The 15,139-nt window shown below is 39.1% G+C and overlaps 1 protein-coding gene across 1 annotated transcript in view; it reads left to right on the top strand.

The window, feature by feature from the left end:
• Positions 1 to 1,382: 1,382 nt before the first annotated feature.
• Positions 1,383 to 15,139, top strand: part of LOC117301501 (proprotein convertase subtilisin/kexin type 7-like) — a 36,586-nt gene continuing 22,829 nt past the window's right edge. Inside the window, exons 1-2 of the mRNA XM_033785522.1 lie at positions 1,383 to 1,500; positions 6,832 to 7,499. Of these exons, the coding sequence (XP_033641413.1) occupies positions 6,978 to 7,499 (522 nt within the window). The 5' untranslated portion in view covers positions 1,383 to 1,500; positions 6,832 to 6,977. The remainder of the gene's footprint in view (positions 1,501 to 6,831; positions 7,500 to 15,139) is intronic.

Genomic DNA, 15,139 nt, shown 5'->3' with positions numbered 1-15,139 from the left:
GAAAGAAGGCTGCTCATAGGCACTCCGTCGTTTGTGCCAGGCGGCCCAAAGGCGTGCGTTATCGACTCAGACTTTTGCATTGTTTTACCTCAAAGATGGCGGCGTTATGACGTCATTGCTCATTGTCTATTTATTGGACACAAAATTGTCAAAGTTGTTTTCTGTAATTCTGAACATGCGGTAATAAGACCTCATGCAGTCATCACGCAGTCGGATAGAGCTCAATAAAAAAAGGTTCACTGGTGCTCATTAATCGGCATCCTTGCGTGTTTCAGACCAATGTTAAAGGGGGAGGCACGATTAGGTCATCATCATTGCATAATATAAATATCAATAGGTTTTTGGATTTGTGTTTCATTATAGGCCTGTAGTTTATTGGTTGCCGCGTTGGGACATGTTTTGTGATCATATATGGCTTATTTCAAAGAGCGGCAATCGAAATAAACAACGATGATTTTAGTGGGGTCTCGGGTTTTAGAAACGGGTTTAATGCAGAGACCAGTTTTTTTTAGTCACGTGATTGCTGTAGGGCCTACGCCATTTTTGATACGCCCTCAAGGTTTCAAACATCATGTCAACCAAGCCTGCGGGAAATTAGTGACATCTTCCCCACATGTTCACTTTACATAATAATTAAAAAAAATGTTACGGCAATGCTGATTTTATAGACAATGTCCGATCAACGATTTGTAATCTAGACCGCAATTTCTGGTGTTGTTAACAGCTCATCCATGTAATCGTTGTATAATAATTATTACTAGAGGGGTGGTTTGGGGAACGAGCCTTGTAATTACTGTTTTGTTTGTGAATAAATAATGAATGTTAATCACTAATTGTAGAACTGTTTATACTCGTAATCTTGATGTCTTTGAGTTGACACCCCTCCCCCCCCCCCCAACTGTTGTAGCCTGCTGCTGAATTCTTCCAACCAAACAGTTAGTTCAATCATGTAGGACAACTTGTGAGAAAAAGATAAGGTTCAATGTTCAAGACAACAACTCAGCTACACAGCCTGTGAAAATGTTCACAATTTTCACAGGCTGCTAAAAACAAGTTTTGGGGGAACCATGCATGGGGGAAATGTTCTGCCGACCGCTTCTTGGGCTTTTTGCAGCAGACAAATGTGCGGGTCGATCGGGAAATAATAGAGGTGAAGCTCTACTCATGGAGGAAGAAAATATCCTCCTTCACCGACAAATTAAACAGCGCCACCAATTGTTTATTGAACAAAAGGCCGAGCCCCTCGATTAACACGGGTGACCACTATTACCTCCCTTCCCTATACACGAATTGGCGCGGCTACCAACCAATGTGGCTAGCGCTATCCAGTCGTCGTTCCACTTGAGTGCATTAATTTATGGTCATTTTCAGTGCATTGTGCACATAAACATCCGGCCTTTATGTGATGTTTTCGTTTGTTTAACCGGGCCCGGTCTTGTGGTCTTATAGTGTACGTGAATGAATAATAGAGCTTAGTACATGGACAAAGGACAGTACAAGGTAAGTTGACGAAGTCTTTTATTTAGAGTTATAAAAGAAGGGCAAAAGAAGTCAAGATCGCGAACTGTGTGTCTAATGTTTTTGTTTTGCCGTCTCATGTACCCAACACAAAACGTTTATCTTCCAAGTAAATCTGTACATTGGATTTGTACACAGAGTCAGGGTTCGTAGCCTTGCCCCACGTTCTCTTCAGTACACTGTTTTGTTTACATCTCTACACTACATAAAACAAGTCTGCTATTAAACCATATAGGGCAAGGTCCTGTGCATAAAACGAAACGGTCAGTGGTGGGGTGGTGGCTGCAAGTCTCGGTTGTTGCTGAATTTAGTTCTGCCAATGACAACAATGTATCGTAAATAGTCTGATTTATATTTGTGTGTAAACACAGTGCAGCAGCAGTGGTGAACATAAATTGTATTTGTACAGTCGACAATACTTCCTGTACTGTAGTGTGTTACTACTATAGTACAACAAATAAGGTAAGTGAGGCAGGACTTGATTGATGTACACAGACTGAGATAGCCCAGGTTGGACTATAAAGACTGAGAGTGAATGAATTATATAAAAAAAAGTTAAATTTTGTGATGGCTGCAATCCTGGTTGAGTGTGCAAGCGTACAGTGCAGACGTACTCTCGACGTGCTCCTGGCTTTTTCAATTTATTTGTTCTCTTATTTTGTTACCAGACTGAACGGTGTCACCTTCAGTTAATTACCCATCCCCCACACAAAATGCTTAATTGCTTTTACTTGCACAGTATGCGTATCTTTTTATGCCTTGAGTTTATGTCTGCACCTGCTAGTTTGCACCTCAACCAATGTGCGAGTATACTCCAGAGGAGGTTTCTGCACAGTATAGGAAGATGATGGTGATGATGATGATGGTGATGATGAATCCTAAGGCAGCTCATTGCATAATTTAGTCCGCCAATGAATTGATAATAATAGATCTATTTAGCTTTTTGAAAAGCTTTGAATGTAAATTGTACAGTCAGTACTTACTTGTATGGTAAATGAAGTAGAGCTTGATTGATGTACAGAGTTTAGTTCTCTCTGACTTACAATCCATTTAAAATACATTACAAAAGTTACATTTTCCACAAAACGATTTTGATATTAGGGCATGCACATCGCAAATTTGACGTTACCTGCCACCACCTTTTCACTAATTTTTACCTGAAAAAGGAATATCACATTATTGAGTAAAATATGTACTCAATAGCAAAGTGGTGGCAGGATATAGCCTAAATTTTCACAGCTCGGTATTTTCTATATAAGTTGTGATACACAAAGTGTGGGCCTTTGGACATTGTTTTTATTTATATCCAACAGCGGATATCCGCCACTGACAAGTATCATTAGAAACAGATAAATCTATGTATTGCACATTGTTGTGACATAATACTTTGTTTTTTTAGATTGATACACAGTTAAAGGCAGTGGACACTAGTTTTGGTAATTACTCAAAATAATTATTAGCATAAAACCTTACTTGGTAACGAGTAATGGGGAGCTGTTGATAGCATAAAACACTTTGAGAAACGGCTCCCTCGGAATTAATATAGTTTTCCACGAATTTGATTTCGAGACCTCAGATTTAGAATTTGAGGTCTTGAAATCAAGCATCTGAAAGCACACAACTTCGTATGACAAGGGTGTTTTTTCTTTCTTTCTTATTGAAAAATATAGCTCAAATTTTCACAAATTTGTTATTTTATGTATTTGTTGAGAACACCAAGTGAGAAGACTAGTTTTTGACAATTACCAATAGTGTCAGTGTCTTTAAAATCAAACCATTACTAAACTCTTTGTGAAATTGGCCGGCTGCATTTATACCATATGGAAGCTGTTCACTGATTGCCTCTGTTCAGTTCACCCTTTGTTTTTTTCCTCCATGCTCTATTTCCAAACAAATATTTATAAAAGGTAACAGCTGCGAGTTCCTCTTGTTTGTTGTGATGTGTGTTTTTTGTAACAGAGTACAATGAGTAACAGCTGTTCAAAATAGCCTTTAAAATGCTAAGCAGAAAGAGGCTATCTTTGATCGTTGGAGCCTATCCAGTGTATGCCCATTTTTGTGAAGGGTGTTTTAGTTTTATACAGTAATAAACATTCTTTGTTTAGGAAAGGGTTGCTTTATGTTCAAAGCTCCTTTGAACAGTGGTGGTCCGCTGACCAAATTGCTTTAAAATTTGATGCAGAAATTATATGCTGCATCTTTGTTGATCAATGTTGCACATGTTTGTGTATTGATTTTACAGTGTTTTTCAAAGCACTTTTGTTTATATGAAAGGTTTCTCCATGGTCACAGTTCTCCCTTTAGCAGTGGTCGACTGACAAAATTGCTTTAAAGGCAGTGGACACTATTGGTAATTACTCAAAATAATTATTAGCATAAAACCTTTCTTGGTGATGAGTAATGGGGAGAGGTTGATGGTATAAAACATTGTGAGAAACAGCTCCCTCTGAAGTGCCATAGTTTTCGAGAAAGAAGTAATTTTCCACAAATTTGATTTCGAGACCTTAGATTTAGAACTTGAAGTCTCAAAATCAACCATCTAAACGCACACAACTTTGTGTGACAAGGGTGTTTTTTTCTTTCATTATTATCTCGCAACTTCGATGACCGATTGAGCTAAAATTTTCACAGGTTAGTTATTTTATGCATATGTTGAGATACACCAACTGTGAAGGCTAGTCTTTGACAATTACCAATAGTGTCCACTGCCTTCAAAATGCTATGCAGAAAAATGCTATCTTTGATCAGTGTTAAAGGCCTGGATGTAGGGCCTCACTTAGTGCAATGTGTTACATTGATTTCTTTTGGGTCTGAAAGGTTGCTCCATGTCCAGATGTTTCTTTTTAAAATAACCAAATTGCTGTAAAATGCTATTATTTGATAATACTGTACTTTGCAATGTGTTATTAATAATTGACTTTTTTTCAGAAAAGCATTGTATTTTTTTTTTTATGAAGGGTAATAACACGTTGCTCCATCATCAGAGTTTCTCCCTTTGAAAGTGACCAAATTATTTATGGTTTTAATATTTTTGTTTTTTAAATTGTTTAAAGCCAAATAATGTTACCAGTTTAGAGTCGCGATGTAAAGCTTGTAAGGCCGGGAAAGAGAACACTATATTTATTTTGGCGTTGCCACTCGCGACATTCATGTGGCGGCTTTGATCTGCTTATGGGCAATTCCACAGTAACGGAAGGACGTTTTGACTCATTAAACAACATTTAAATCGTGGATATCTTTATAACAGCTTAATTAGTTTCATCAAGCAAATGTCACAGTTTCTTTGATTAATGACTGCCTTCAAAATGGCCTCCTCTTTTTGGCTGAAAAACTTTTAGTTTATAAAATATGAATATTAATAAGGTCGGTAACGGAAGGACGGATTAATCAAAGAAACTGTGACATTTGCTTGATGAAACTAATTAAACTGTTATAAATATATCCACGATTTAAATGTTGTTTAATGAGTCAAAACGTCCTTCCGTTACCGTGGAATTGCCCTTTTTGTCTACAGAAAAAGAAGGAAAAAAAGTTTTTCCCCTTACCACAGTGGTAGCTCTAATTTTAAATCGCTGATAATTTCAACAATTCTTTCCCCTCAATAAATTTGATAACCATTTTTGGTAGTCACTTCCCACCTTGTCTTGAAAACACTGATAATTCAAACAGTTATATCCCCTCATTAAAATTGAAATAACCATTTTTGGTAGTCACTTCCCATCTTGTCTTGAAAACTCAGACAGGTAAAGAATGCAATCATGACTCTGAGCAAGTGCCTTTATTCATTGACCATGAAAGGTGCTGATGCCTAATCTGTGACCCCTTTGTGAACTCCTTTAAAGGTCCATTCCACACAAAGCTGGACTACATGCTTTGTATTGTTGTCTTTGTGCACTCGCACTCCCTAAAGGCATTGGTTTAGAACTCAAAATAAATAAACTATTTAGCATAAAAACTCACTTGAACAAGCTACAGTGGGGAGCTGATAGTATAAAACATTGTGAGAAACGACTTCCTCTGAACATGGAGGACCAAATAGAACTATTTCTTCCTCCATGCTCTGGGGTAATTTAGGAAGGGGTAATTTCTCTCTCAATTATGAGAAAAAAACTTCAGGCCTAAAGCCTTTTATTCAGGCATCTGAAAGCACACACTTTTTTTTCAACAACCTTGGTGTTTCTTCTTTCATTATTCTCTTGCAACTTCAATGACAAAATGTTCACAGATTTGTCATTCCATGTGCATTGATTGATAGGATCTAGTGAATATACTGGTCTTTAAGGTCAAGTCCACACAAAGCTTCATTCAGTTATGCTTTGTATAGTTACACTGTACATGGTACATTGAACTGACTCCATAGCTAAGGCTGTTTCAGCCTTCACTTTACAAGACCTCAATTTACCTTGTCAGGTGTTAAAATACATTCAAAGATTCAAAGAATGCTTCAAGATATAACCCTGACCAGGAATATCCTCAAGAGGTTAAAAGGATTTTATCTTTAGTGTCCACTTTGACCACCTTCTTAAAACCACTGGTCAAGGGTCCATCCAATTCACTGTGCACTTTTTGGTTTGTTTGCTCTGTCCTTGAACACATACACCTGTATAGTGCACAAAAGCTCTGGAAGAAATTCTGCTTTTGTCTTCTAGGCAAGTTCAAACATACTGTTTACTTGTTGAAATCTGTGCATGGTGTTTTTCTTCTTATGGGGATATAGTGCAAATAGACAAAACAGTGGTTCCACTGGATAGTTTGTATGCAAAGCACACCACACTGTATTCAAGGCTTCTGAAATTCATCATTGCTACTCATTAGCATTTGGTGAGTACAAACAATTTTCAGTCCATTTAAAAGGTTTGCTACAGCATGTATGTTTTGCAACATCAATTCCTGGGAACAGCTACATTTAAAGTGCTACGTATTCTATCTTCCTCTGTGCAATTATTGTACCTGATTAACAACAGCTCTGTTACAACTTATGAATTAACTAGTAAACTGTATGCTGTGATTTGCAGAGCAACATTCTGAACGATGTACATGTACGAACATCTCTTGTCATGAACAAGTCGGGTATTTCCTTTAAGCAAATTGTTTACCATTGTATGCAGGCCTGATAATACTTCAAGGAGGCAATGAAGGTGATTCCCTCAATGCCCCTCTGAATTTCCTCACAAACAGGTGTCCTTTACCAAGGAGAAAATGCCTTGGTGCCCTTGCCTTCTCAAAATGAAGCATACAGGTATGTACATGTACCCTTTTAAAAACTTATTAAAACAAAATCAATTAATCAGTAAGTTTCTTTTGATTTTACAGCCCAAAGCACACATGACAAACTGCACAGCCAACACCAACACGCCTACGACCGGGGCAACTGCCCATCGTGGGTTTACAACAACTCATCAACACAGTAGCGTCATCGTGGGTCGTCTCGCCATTAGGCACCCACGAAACTTACCATCATGCTGCTAGACAGATGCCCTGTGACCTTTCCCCACGATGTCACGCGCCACTTCAACCTACCCCTCCTCATTGCATTGTGGGTAATCTCCCCGGTACCCGTGCACAGTTTCTACATTGCGAGAGTGGAGTATGCGACCAACCAGGATGACACGGAATCAACCTCCTCGGATATGCAGGAGACTCTGTCTTGGGCGGTCAAGTTTCGGACCAGCGAGCACAGAAAGACCGTCCAGCGGACTGACTACGACCAGATAGCCCACCGAATATCCCGAGAACTGGACCTTTTAAATCATGGCCAAGTCGGAGAGTTACTGAACCATTACCTTTTTGTGCACGCCAGTTATAATAAAACTTTGAAAGGGGCTGAGGATCACGCTGACGCTAGACTTATACAGCAGGACACCGAGGCCAGGTTACAGAAGCATCCAGACTTGGAGTGGTTCCATCGGCAGAGGATACGTAGAAGAACAAAACGAAGCTTGAACTTCAAGGATCCCTCATACTCTGTACAGTGGCATTTGGTAGGTACAATTTGTATTGTCCAGTGTATCCATCATGCATGTGATGTCATATCAGTAGGGCGGCCTCACCTCTGTGAAAAAGCGGTCGTTATTGGTTAAGCCCACATGTAGGCCTTTGCGCCATGCGTACACATCTGTGCGTTGTGATTGTTTCGTCATCATTTACATGTAACCTCTATTAGATGGCGGCTGGATGGCATCAATGCATTAGGTCTATTGTCGGGTACATTTACCTTTTTATTTTGTCAAGATTTGTTGTAACAACAGATCCTTATAAAGTATAAGATTTTCACGCTAAATGAGTCAATTGTCAGAAATTTCATTACTGACAAACAAGTCAAAACAGGCCCACAGGGGTACTTGTGTAACAATTTTCAAATTTTCAAATTTGTTGTTCAAGTGCCAAAATATTTTACTTTACATTGGCGACTTCCTTCCTGATAAATAACATCACTAAGGGGTTAAAATTCAAATGGGAATAGAATTTGCCGATTCGTACAAATAGGCCTTGTAAGAGAAAGAGAACTCTGACAAAAATTAGAAAACATTGTTTGCGTATGTTTGTTACGTGGAAAGTTGTGCACACAAGTTCTCTCAACTGTACTGTCATCTTAAAGGAACATGTTGCCTTGGATCGGACGAGTTTGTCAATAAAAAGCGTTTGTGACCGTTTGTTATAAAATGCAATGGGTACAAAGATGTTTTAAAAGTAGAATACAATGGTCCACACAAATTTGCCTCGAAATTGAGTGGTTTTCCTTTTACTTTGCGAACTAACACGGTCGGCCATTTATGGGAGTAAAAAATTTGACTCCCACAAATGGCCGACCCTGTTAGTCGACGAGGTAAAAGGAAAACCACACAATTTCGAGTGATACTTGTGTGGATCATTATATTCTACTTTAAAAGTATCTTTCTAAACAATATGCATTTTATAACAAACGGTTACAAATGCTTTTCAAAGACCAACTCGACTGATCAAAGGCAATGTGTTCCATTAATTAGATGGGAAAAAATACCACAAAAGTGATTGAAAACAATCACAACATACCTTTGAAAATGAATACGAGTCCCTTTTGTTACCTACATTGAAAAGATCACTTCTGCACCTCAGACCCTTTGAAAAATACTTTCATATCATGGTATTGAGTGTATAAAAACACCAATAACTTTATCACAGATATTGTCTACACGTATAATAAAAATTATAATTAATTATATTTAATTCTTCTGCGAATAACTGTAATAAAAAAATTGTGCGTTCGACACACAATAAGGTCTGCACATCCAAAGAGAATGGCCAGCAACCCGCGATGAGTTTATGATTTTGTATGTGATAGGCCTACATAGACTTTGTACCTTTGCTTTGGATGTGATTTTTGCATGGGCACCAGTGCTATTTTTAGACTGTTATCAAATTGAGATAGTGTTCTGTCTAAGACTGTTTGCTGCATGTTATTGTTTAAAATCATTTCTAGAACTACAACTTGTCAAACTTTGAAGGTGTTTCGGCACAGTATTCAAAGTAATACGCAGGGTGCAGGCCGTCTGTATGCGTGCGCTTTAAAAGGGTTTTAAACCCCTGTTTGATCTTACAATGTACTTAGAGTCATCCTCTGAGGCTTAAATGACAACACAACAAACATAAACAGTAAAAACCTGGTGTAACAAAAGCAGTCAAATGGAAATAGATGACATTGATAGAGGTGAAAAGCACACATAGAGGAGGGTTTAGAAATGGGCTTTTTTAATTACATTTTGTTATGCATTCATAACTACCTCAGACAGTTTCGCTATTCCTATTGGTGGAGAGCACATCACGTGGGTGTGTATAAACCTTTGTTTAGTAAAAAGTGTTCAAAACATGGGCATGACACGCGAGCTTGCACCTTTGCTTATAAAATGTTCATTCCTATTGGTCGAGAGCAGCGGCCGGGACAGTTCTGCCACATTACGCTCGACGCGCACAGCATTGCCTTATAAGGAGTTGTTTACCTGAGGGTGGCGGAGGGCCTTACCATTTCATAGCTGGAGGGGTGTTGTGTTGAAAGAAATCAATTGTTTTGAACAATTAAAATGTTTGCATTTATTTTACTTTTTGACCAAGAGTGAACAATGTTTTTTGACAGAAAAGGTATTATGAATGGGAATCAAAGTGTGTTGAACCGGTTTTCAACTAGTGGTTTAAACCCGCCCAGGCCTGGTTCTTGATAATTTACCTCGATTTCGTCTCGGTAAAATTATCAAGAACCAGGCCTCGTTGGGGTTAAACCACTAGTTGAAAACCTAGGCCTCCAATATTAAAGAAAATCAACCAAAAATTGTCGACTCTCTTAATAGGGCTGGCCAAATTACCTCCTTAAATTATAAACAGAAATAATTATGATGACAGCAAAACAAAGTAACACAATGCAGAAGTGAGTTTTGGGACTTCAGAATGTACTAGTGCACAGCACAGAAGCAGAGCCTCTTTATTTAACTGGAATGTTGTTAAATGTACAGTGTAAAAATGATGTCCCCAGCAGAAAAAAGCGAAGAAAAAAAAAAACACACAGAAATTTCATTCGTGACGGAGTGTACTAAGAACACTATGTCCCGAATGTAATTTCTGTGTCTTCGAGAACTTAGTTATTCTCTAAGCAGGCTAACCTGTTAAAAAAAACAGTGCTCTTAAGGCCTACGTTTTACACATCATGTAGCCTACAACCACATTCCAAAATGTATACATGTCTTGTCCTTGCTCTATGATTGTACATCCATGACCATGATTAGTACAGATCACATGACATGCACTACATGTATAACACTGACAAGCTGTTCCTGGCAAACTGTGAGACATGGATTGCAAAGTTCAAGGACTGTATGCTGCGCATTGAATGTACACTCACTGTGTAAATCTTGAGTAAACACATAATGATCTGCTTCCAGGATAATTTTAGTGCACAGTTGGCCTACATCCTGAAATGTGATCGTCCCAATACATAGGCCTATCTACTATGCACGTTGTATGTACATGTATGCAGCACCACAAGTACTTTTGTAGGCTATTTGTATACACTCTAGTAGAATAGGCCGGGCTCGTATTTCTGGGGAAAATTCCATGAGTCTGCACGGCTTGTAGCTCTAAGTATTTGGACCAGAGTTTGTTTCATAAGACATTTCTTCATTTAGAATCTTCACGAGAAAGAGATTTCTACAAAACTGACTTGTAAAATTGTGTTTATTTGAACAGCACTGTAATTATCTGATTGGTTACATAGTAATATTTTGATACTAAAACATATTGCACGCACATTTACAATGTATACCAGACTCGAAGTCAACACTTTAAAAATCATAACTTTCTGTTGAAAAATATTGCACCTTGGTGACTTTAAAAACACAAGATCACTTGACATAACAGTTCATGAGTCTACTGGCCCAGGCTAAAAATCATTGGCCTCGGCCAGCTTGCAAGTGTGTCATATTCGAGCCCTGATATAGCCTATCGCATTACATTAATTTTGTGTAGGTTTCTACAATCCATAGTGAGGTATTGCGCTTTGTAGCTTGTAACTAGCCTGCCAGGCTTGTAAGCTGTGCCTTTTACAGGGATGTGCAGGGCTGTATGCTTCATTTTTGAAAGGGCAAGTGCACCAAGGCATTTTCTTCTTGGTAAAGGGCACCCTATGATGAAATTGCAAATTTCTACTGGAGCATTTCAAGGACACCAAGGCAATGACCAGGGGACAAGGAGGCAATCGCCTTCGTTGCCTCCGTGAAGTATCAAGCGTGGATGAGATTATCAGACTTTTTATTCGGCCTGGTGAAGAGAATCAGACAATATTTTTTTCCACAATAAAGAAATCTTGCTCATTAGTCTACTTCTCTAGTGCCTTAGATACAGTTTCCAAAAGCTCCTTGGAATCTATAACCCCAGGGGTTACCAAACGGTAGAAATGCCATCATTTCAATAATACCTTTGAATTTGTATCCAAGTTTCAGACTTTTTCGTTAGTGATGACTCACCCCTGCTTCTATAATGTACAGTACAACCTGCCCCTACTCAAGAAGATAGCCCACCGTGTTGACTGCAACCAGTTGATTGCATTTTTTTTGTAAATAATTGAAGTTAGATTTAACCAAAATTCAATGATTGTACAAAATATTTGTTTTTCCCTCCAGTCGTGTACAAAATTTCTAGTGCCTTGGATACTGTTTTCAAAAGCTCCTCGGAATCTATAACCCCAGGGGTTACCAAACGGTAGAAATGCCATCGTTTCAATATACCTTTGAATTTGTATCCAAGTTTGACTCTCATTAGTAATGACTCTCACCCCTGCTTCTATAATGTACCGTAAAACCTACTCAAGAAGTAGCCCACCCTGTTGATTGCAACCAGTTGATTGCTTCTATTTGGGTAAATAATTGAAGTTAGATTTTACCATAATTCAATGATAGTACCAAATATTTGTTTTCCCTCCAGTCGTGTACAAAATTTGTCAGAGTCATGCAGTGATTGATCTAGTCCACCTGAACTCATCTTCACAATAATATTACTTAGAACTGCTGTACGAGTATGGTTTCCCCATTGGCCAGTGTACATGTAGTGTGTTAGACCATGCGGCATTATTGCTCTTCGGGCCTACTGTACAATTTGTTTTTGTTTTTACGCGCAACTTGACTGCTATAATGGTGACCATGGCAGGCAGCACTCGGGTGTGACATTGGTGCAAGGTCGTCAATTAACGTTTGGAGACACCTTGAAAAATACATACGAGTGTAATATGTTAGCAATTGTTCTTTGAAACTGAATTTTTGAGTTTTTAAGGGAGTGTACATTTTTTATTTCCATTTCATTTGTTCTGGTTGTGAAGCCAATGACTCTCAGAAAGTTAATGTGTAGCAATTTTGATCCTCCTCGGGAGTAGGATTAAAGCGAGATCTGACCGTCCTTGTGGATTAATGGACGATCAAAAGTCTAGTGGAATGCAAAGGGCGATCAGACCCCGCAATTTGCTAGCAAAAAACAGTGTTCTTTTGAACCCACTTCCGTTCTCAAAAAGGGGGATAAATGCGTGATCATACTCAAGTGGGAACGCGACCGCGATTTCACGCCTGCAACCAATCTTGTTGCGGGATCCCGATCTCGCAATTGTGAATCCAGTGGGAACCCGGTCTGAATCACTGTGTACTAGCCAAGAAACCAAATGGAGAAGAGGTTTCAGTTTTAGATGTGGGAGGAAAACCCCCTGAGAGTTATTCCAGGGAAAACCAATGCAGTCACTGAGTCAGGTGAACAAAATTGCTAACTGGTGTAGACTTGACCTCAATGTGAGCAGGCTTTGTTGATAAAAATCAAAGTTCAAAGGGTACTGTTTTGTTTGCATACACAGGCCTGAATATGCTTCATTTTTGAAATGGAAAAGGGCACCAAGGCATTTTCTCGTTATAAAAGGGCACCCTATGAGGGAATATTTTGTAAATTTCAATTATGGAGCATTTCAAGGGCACCAAGGCAATGACCAGATGAAAAGGAGGCGATCACCTTCGTTGCCTTTGTGAAGTATCAGGCTTGCATACAGAAAACTTACATACAGTGCGCTTTTGACTGTGCCATGCGCCCTTCTTTTATGGAGCTTTGATTTTTTGTGTGGATGATAACATTTGTGCAGAATATTGAAAAAGGGTCAAGTCCTGGGCATAGAGCACCGCTGGTTAGATTGCCTGGGCATTGGTGCTTGATATTGTTGGGCATGGTGCGAATGTACCAGGCTTGTAGTGTATTTTTTGTGTGCTTGGAATCGCAGGGATTTTTTATAGAGGATTGTAGCGGATACCTTTGTACTATTATAAGAGGAAAAGAATTGCTAAAAGAGTACATTACAATATATTGTTAGAAATGGGGGGGGGGGGGGGGGGAGTCCCTGCATGTGTCACGCTATTGTACAGTGGGCTTCCAGCAAACAACCCCTGGCTGGGGCAGGCCTGATAACTCACAGAGGCAACAAATGCGATTGCCTCCATGCCCCCTGGTCATTGCCGTGGTGTGCTCTTGAAATGCTCCAGTAAAAATTTACAATTTCCTCATACTCATAGGGTGCCCTTTGTCAAGGAAAACATGCCTCGATGCCCTTTCCGTTGAAAAAAAAAGCATTATAGGCTTGCCGGGTCAAAGACCGTACTGTCACTGAGTCGGTGACTGTGGTGTGAACACAAACTTGTTTGCTGCCATAATGTGTGGGGCCTAATAACCCCACACTCATGCAGGACCCAACAGTTATTGTAAAAAATAAATGTAGGAAAGGAAATAAATGTGTCTAGGCCTACATAGGCCTACATGTATACATACATTTACATACATGTAATATGTACACTTGTAGGTTTGGTGTGGTGCATGTTACTGTAATTGTTGGGTTGGATCATGGTTGATACAGTTCATCTGAAATTGCTAATATGCATGGTTGATTTTTTACTTGACCGTGTACCTGTTCATATTGCTTATAATGCATTGTAAGGTTTTTTGTGACAGTGTGAGTGTATGGCCAATAACAAAGCACTGCAGAAGGCTGTTTGACCCCTGAATAGCATTTTTATGGGGCCCCGGGGGTAATTTGTATGGGGGTGCGAATGTGCCCAGTGTTTACCCAAGGTCTTAATAAATACCTGATTGTACTTGTGGCATACATAATTCACCATAAACATTTATCTGATGGCGTTGGGGACTGAGGAGTATTGTTCATTATGGTTTTACTAAAAAGGGAATCCAAAAATGCAGTGCATTCAAAATCAGTAGGGTAGGCAAGGTGCACACGTTTAATGGCTTCAAATTTATGTATGTATGAGCCATCAATTGTGTTTTTAGATGATTTTGTTTTCGCCATTCAAGGCAAGGTGTGTACTTCATTGTTGAATACTGTGTCCCCATCTGACCACATCAAATTCACAGACTGTTATTGTTGGCCGCAGCGCTCGAGTTTGGGGGGAAAGGCCACAAGACTGCAACTTAGCTTTAATAATGACTTGTGTCGCTCAAAACCTTTATAGACCGGCGTATTGAAACGTCATTACTCAAATATCTGCCCTACAACATGGCGTCTGTGAGCGTGTGTGTGGGGGTGCACACGTGCCGTAGAAATCAAACCAGGAACGCTGCGTGCTTCTTATATGTACGCGTTTAGACGCACATACATGTAGGCCCTACGGTTTGCCATACAAGATGGAGACTTTCATGGCAGTTTTAGGGGTTATTCAATACGGTCTATTGGACCACCAGACAGGTGGTTGCAAGACCTGAAATAAAAAAATATAAGCGTACTGTCTTAGAATTAGATTCAAATTGTGATTGATATAATAGGCCCTACGTACATACCTACAATGTATTATTTTATTTTATTAAAATAAATCGTGGCCCATTTAGGGCCAAATTGCATGTGACCGTACAGAGAAACTTTAAAATTTAAAGAATAGAACTAAGCATCAAAACATCAACAAAACCAATTTTTTTTTTATTTAAAATGTTTTAATAAAATAAGGGACCTGACTGTTTCGGAATTGGGTGGTTCTCGTTGGAAGAGTGGATTATTGTTTGGAGTGTCCAAGCTCCATGGTACTACCACGCACTGCTCAGCAAAGTTGTTTTATGTGTCACTAGTTTGTGC

This window comes from Asterias rubens, chromosome 17 (genome assembly GCF_902459465.1).
Source record: "Asterias rubens chromosome 17, eAstRub1.3, whole genome shotgun sequence".
In the NCBI taxonomy this organism is placed as follows: Eukaryota; Metazoa; Echinodermata; class Asteroidea; order Forcipulatida; family Asteriidae; genus Asterias; species Asterias rubens.
This window is presented reverse-complemented; position numbering and strand designations above follow the sequence as displayed.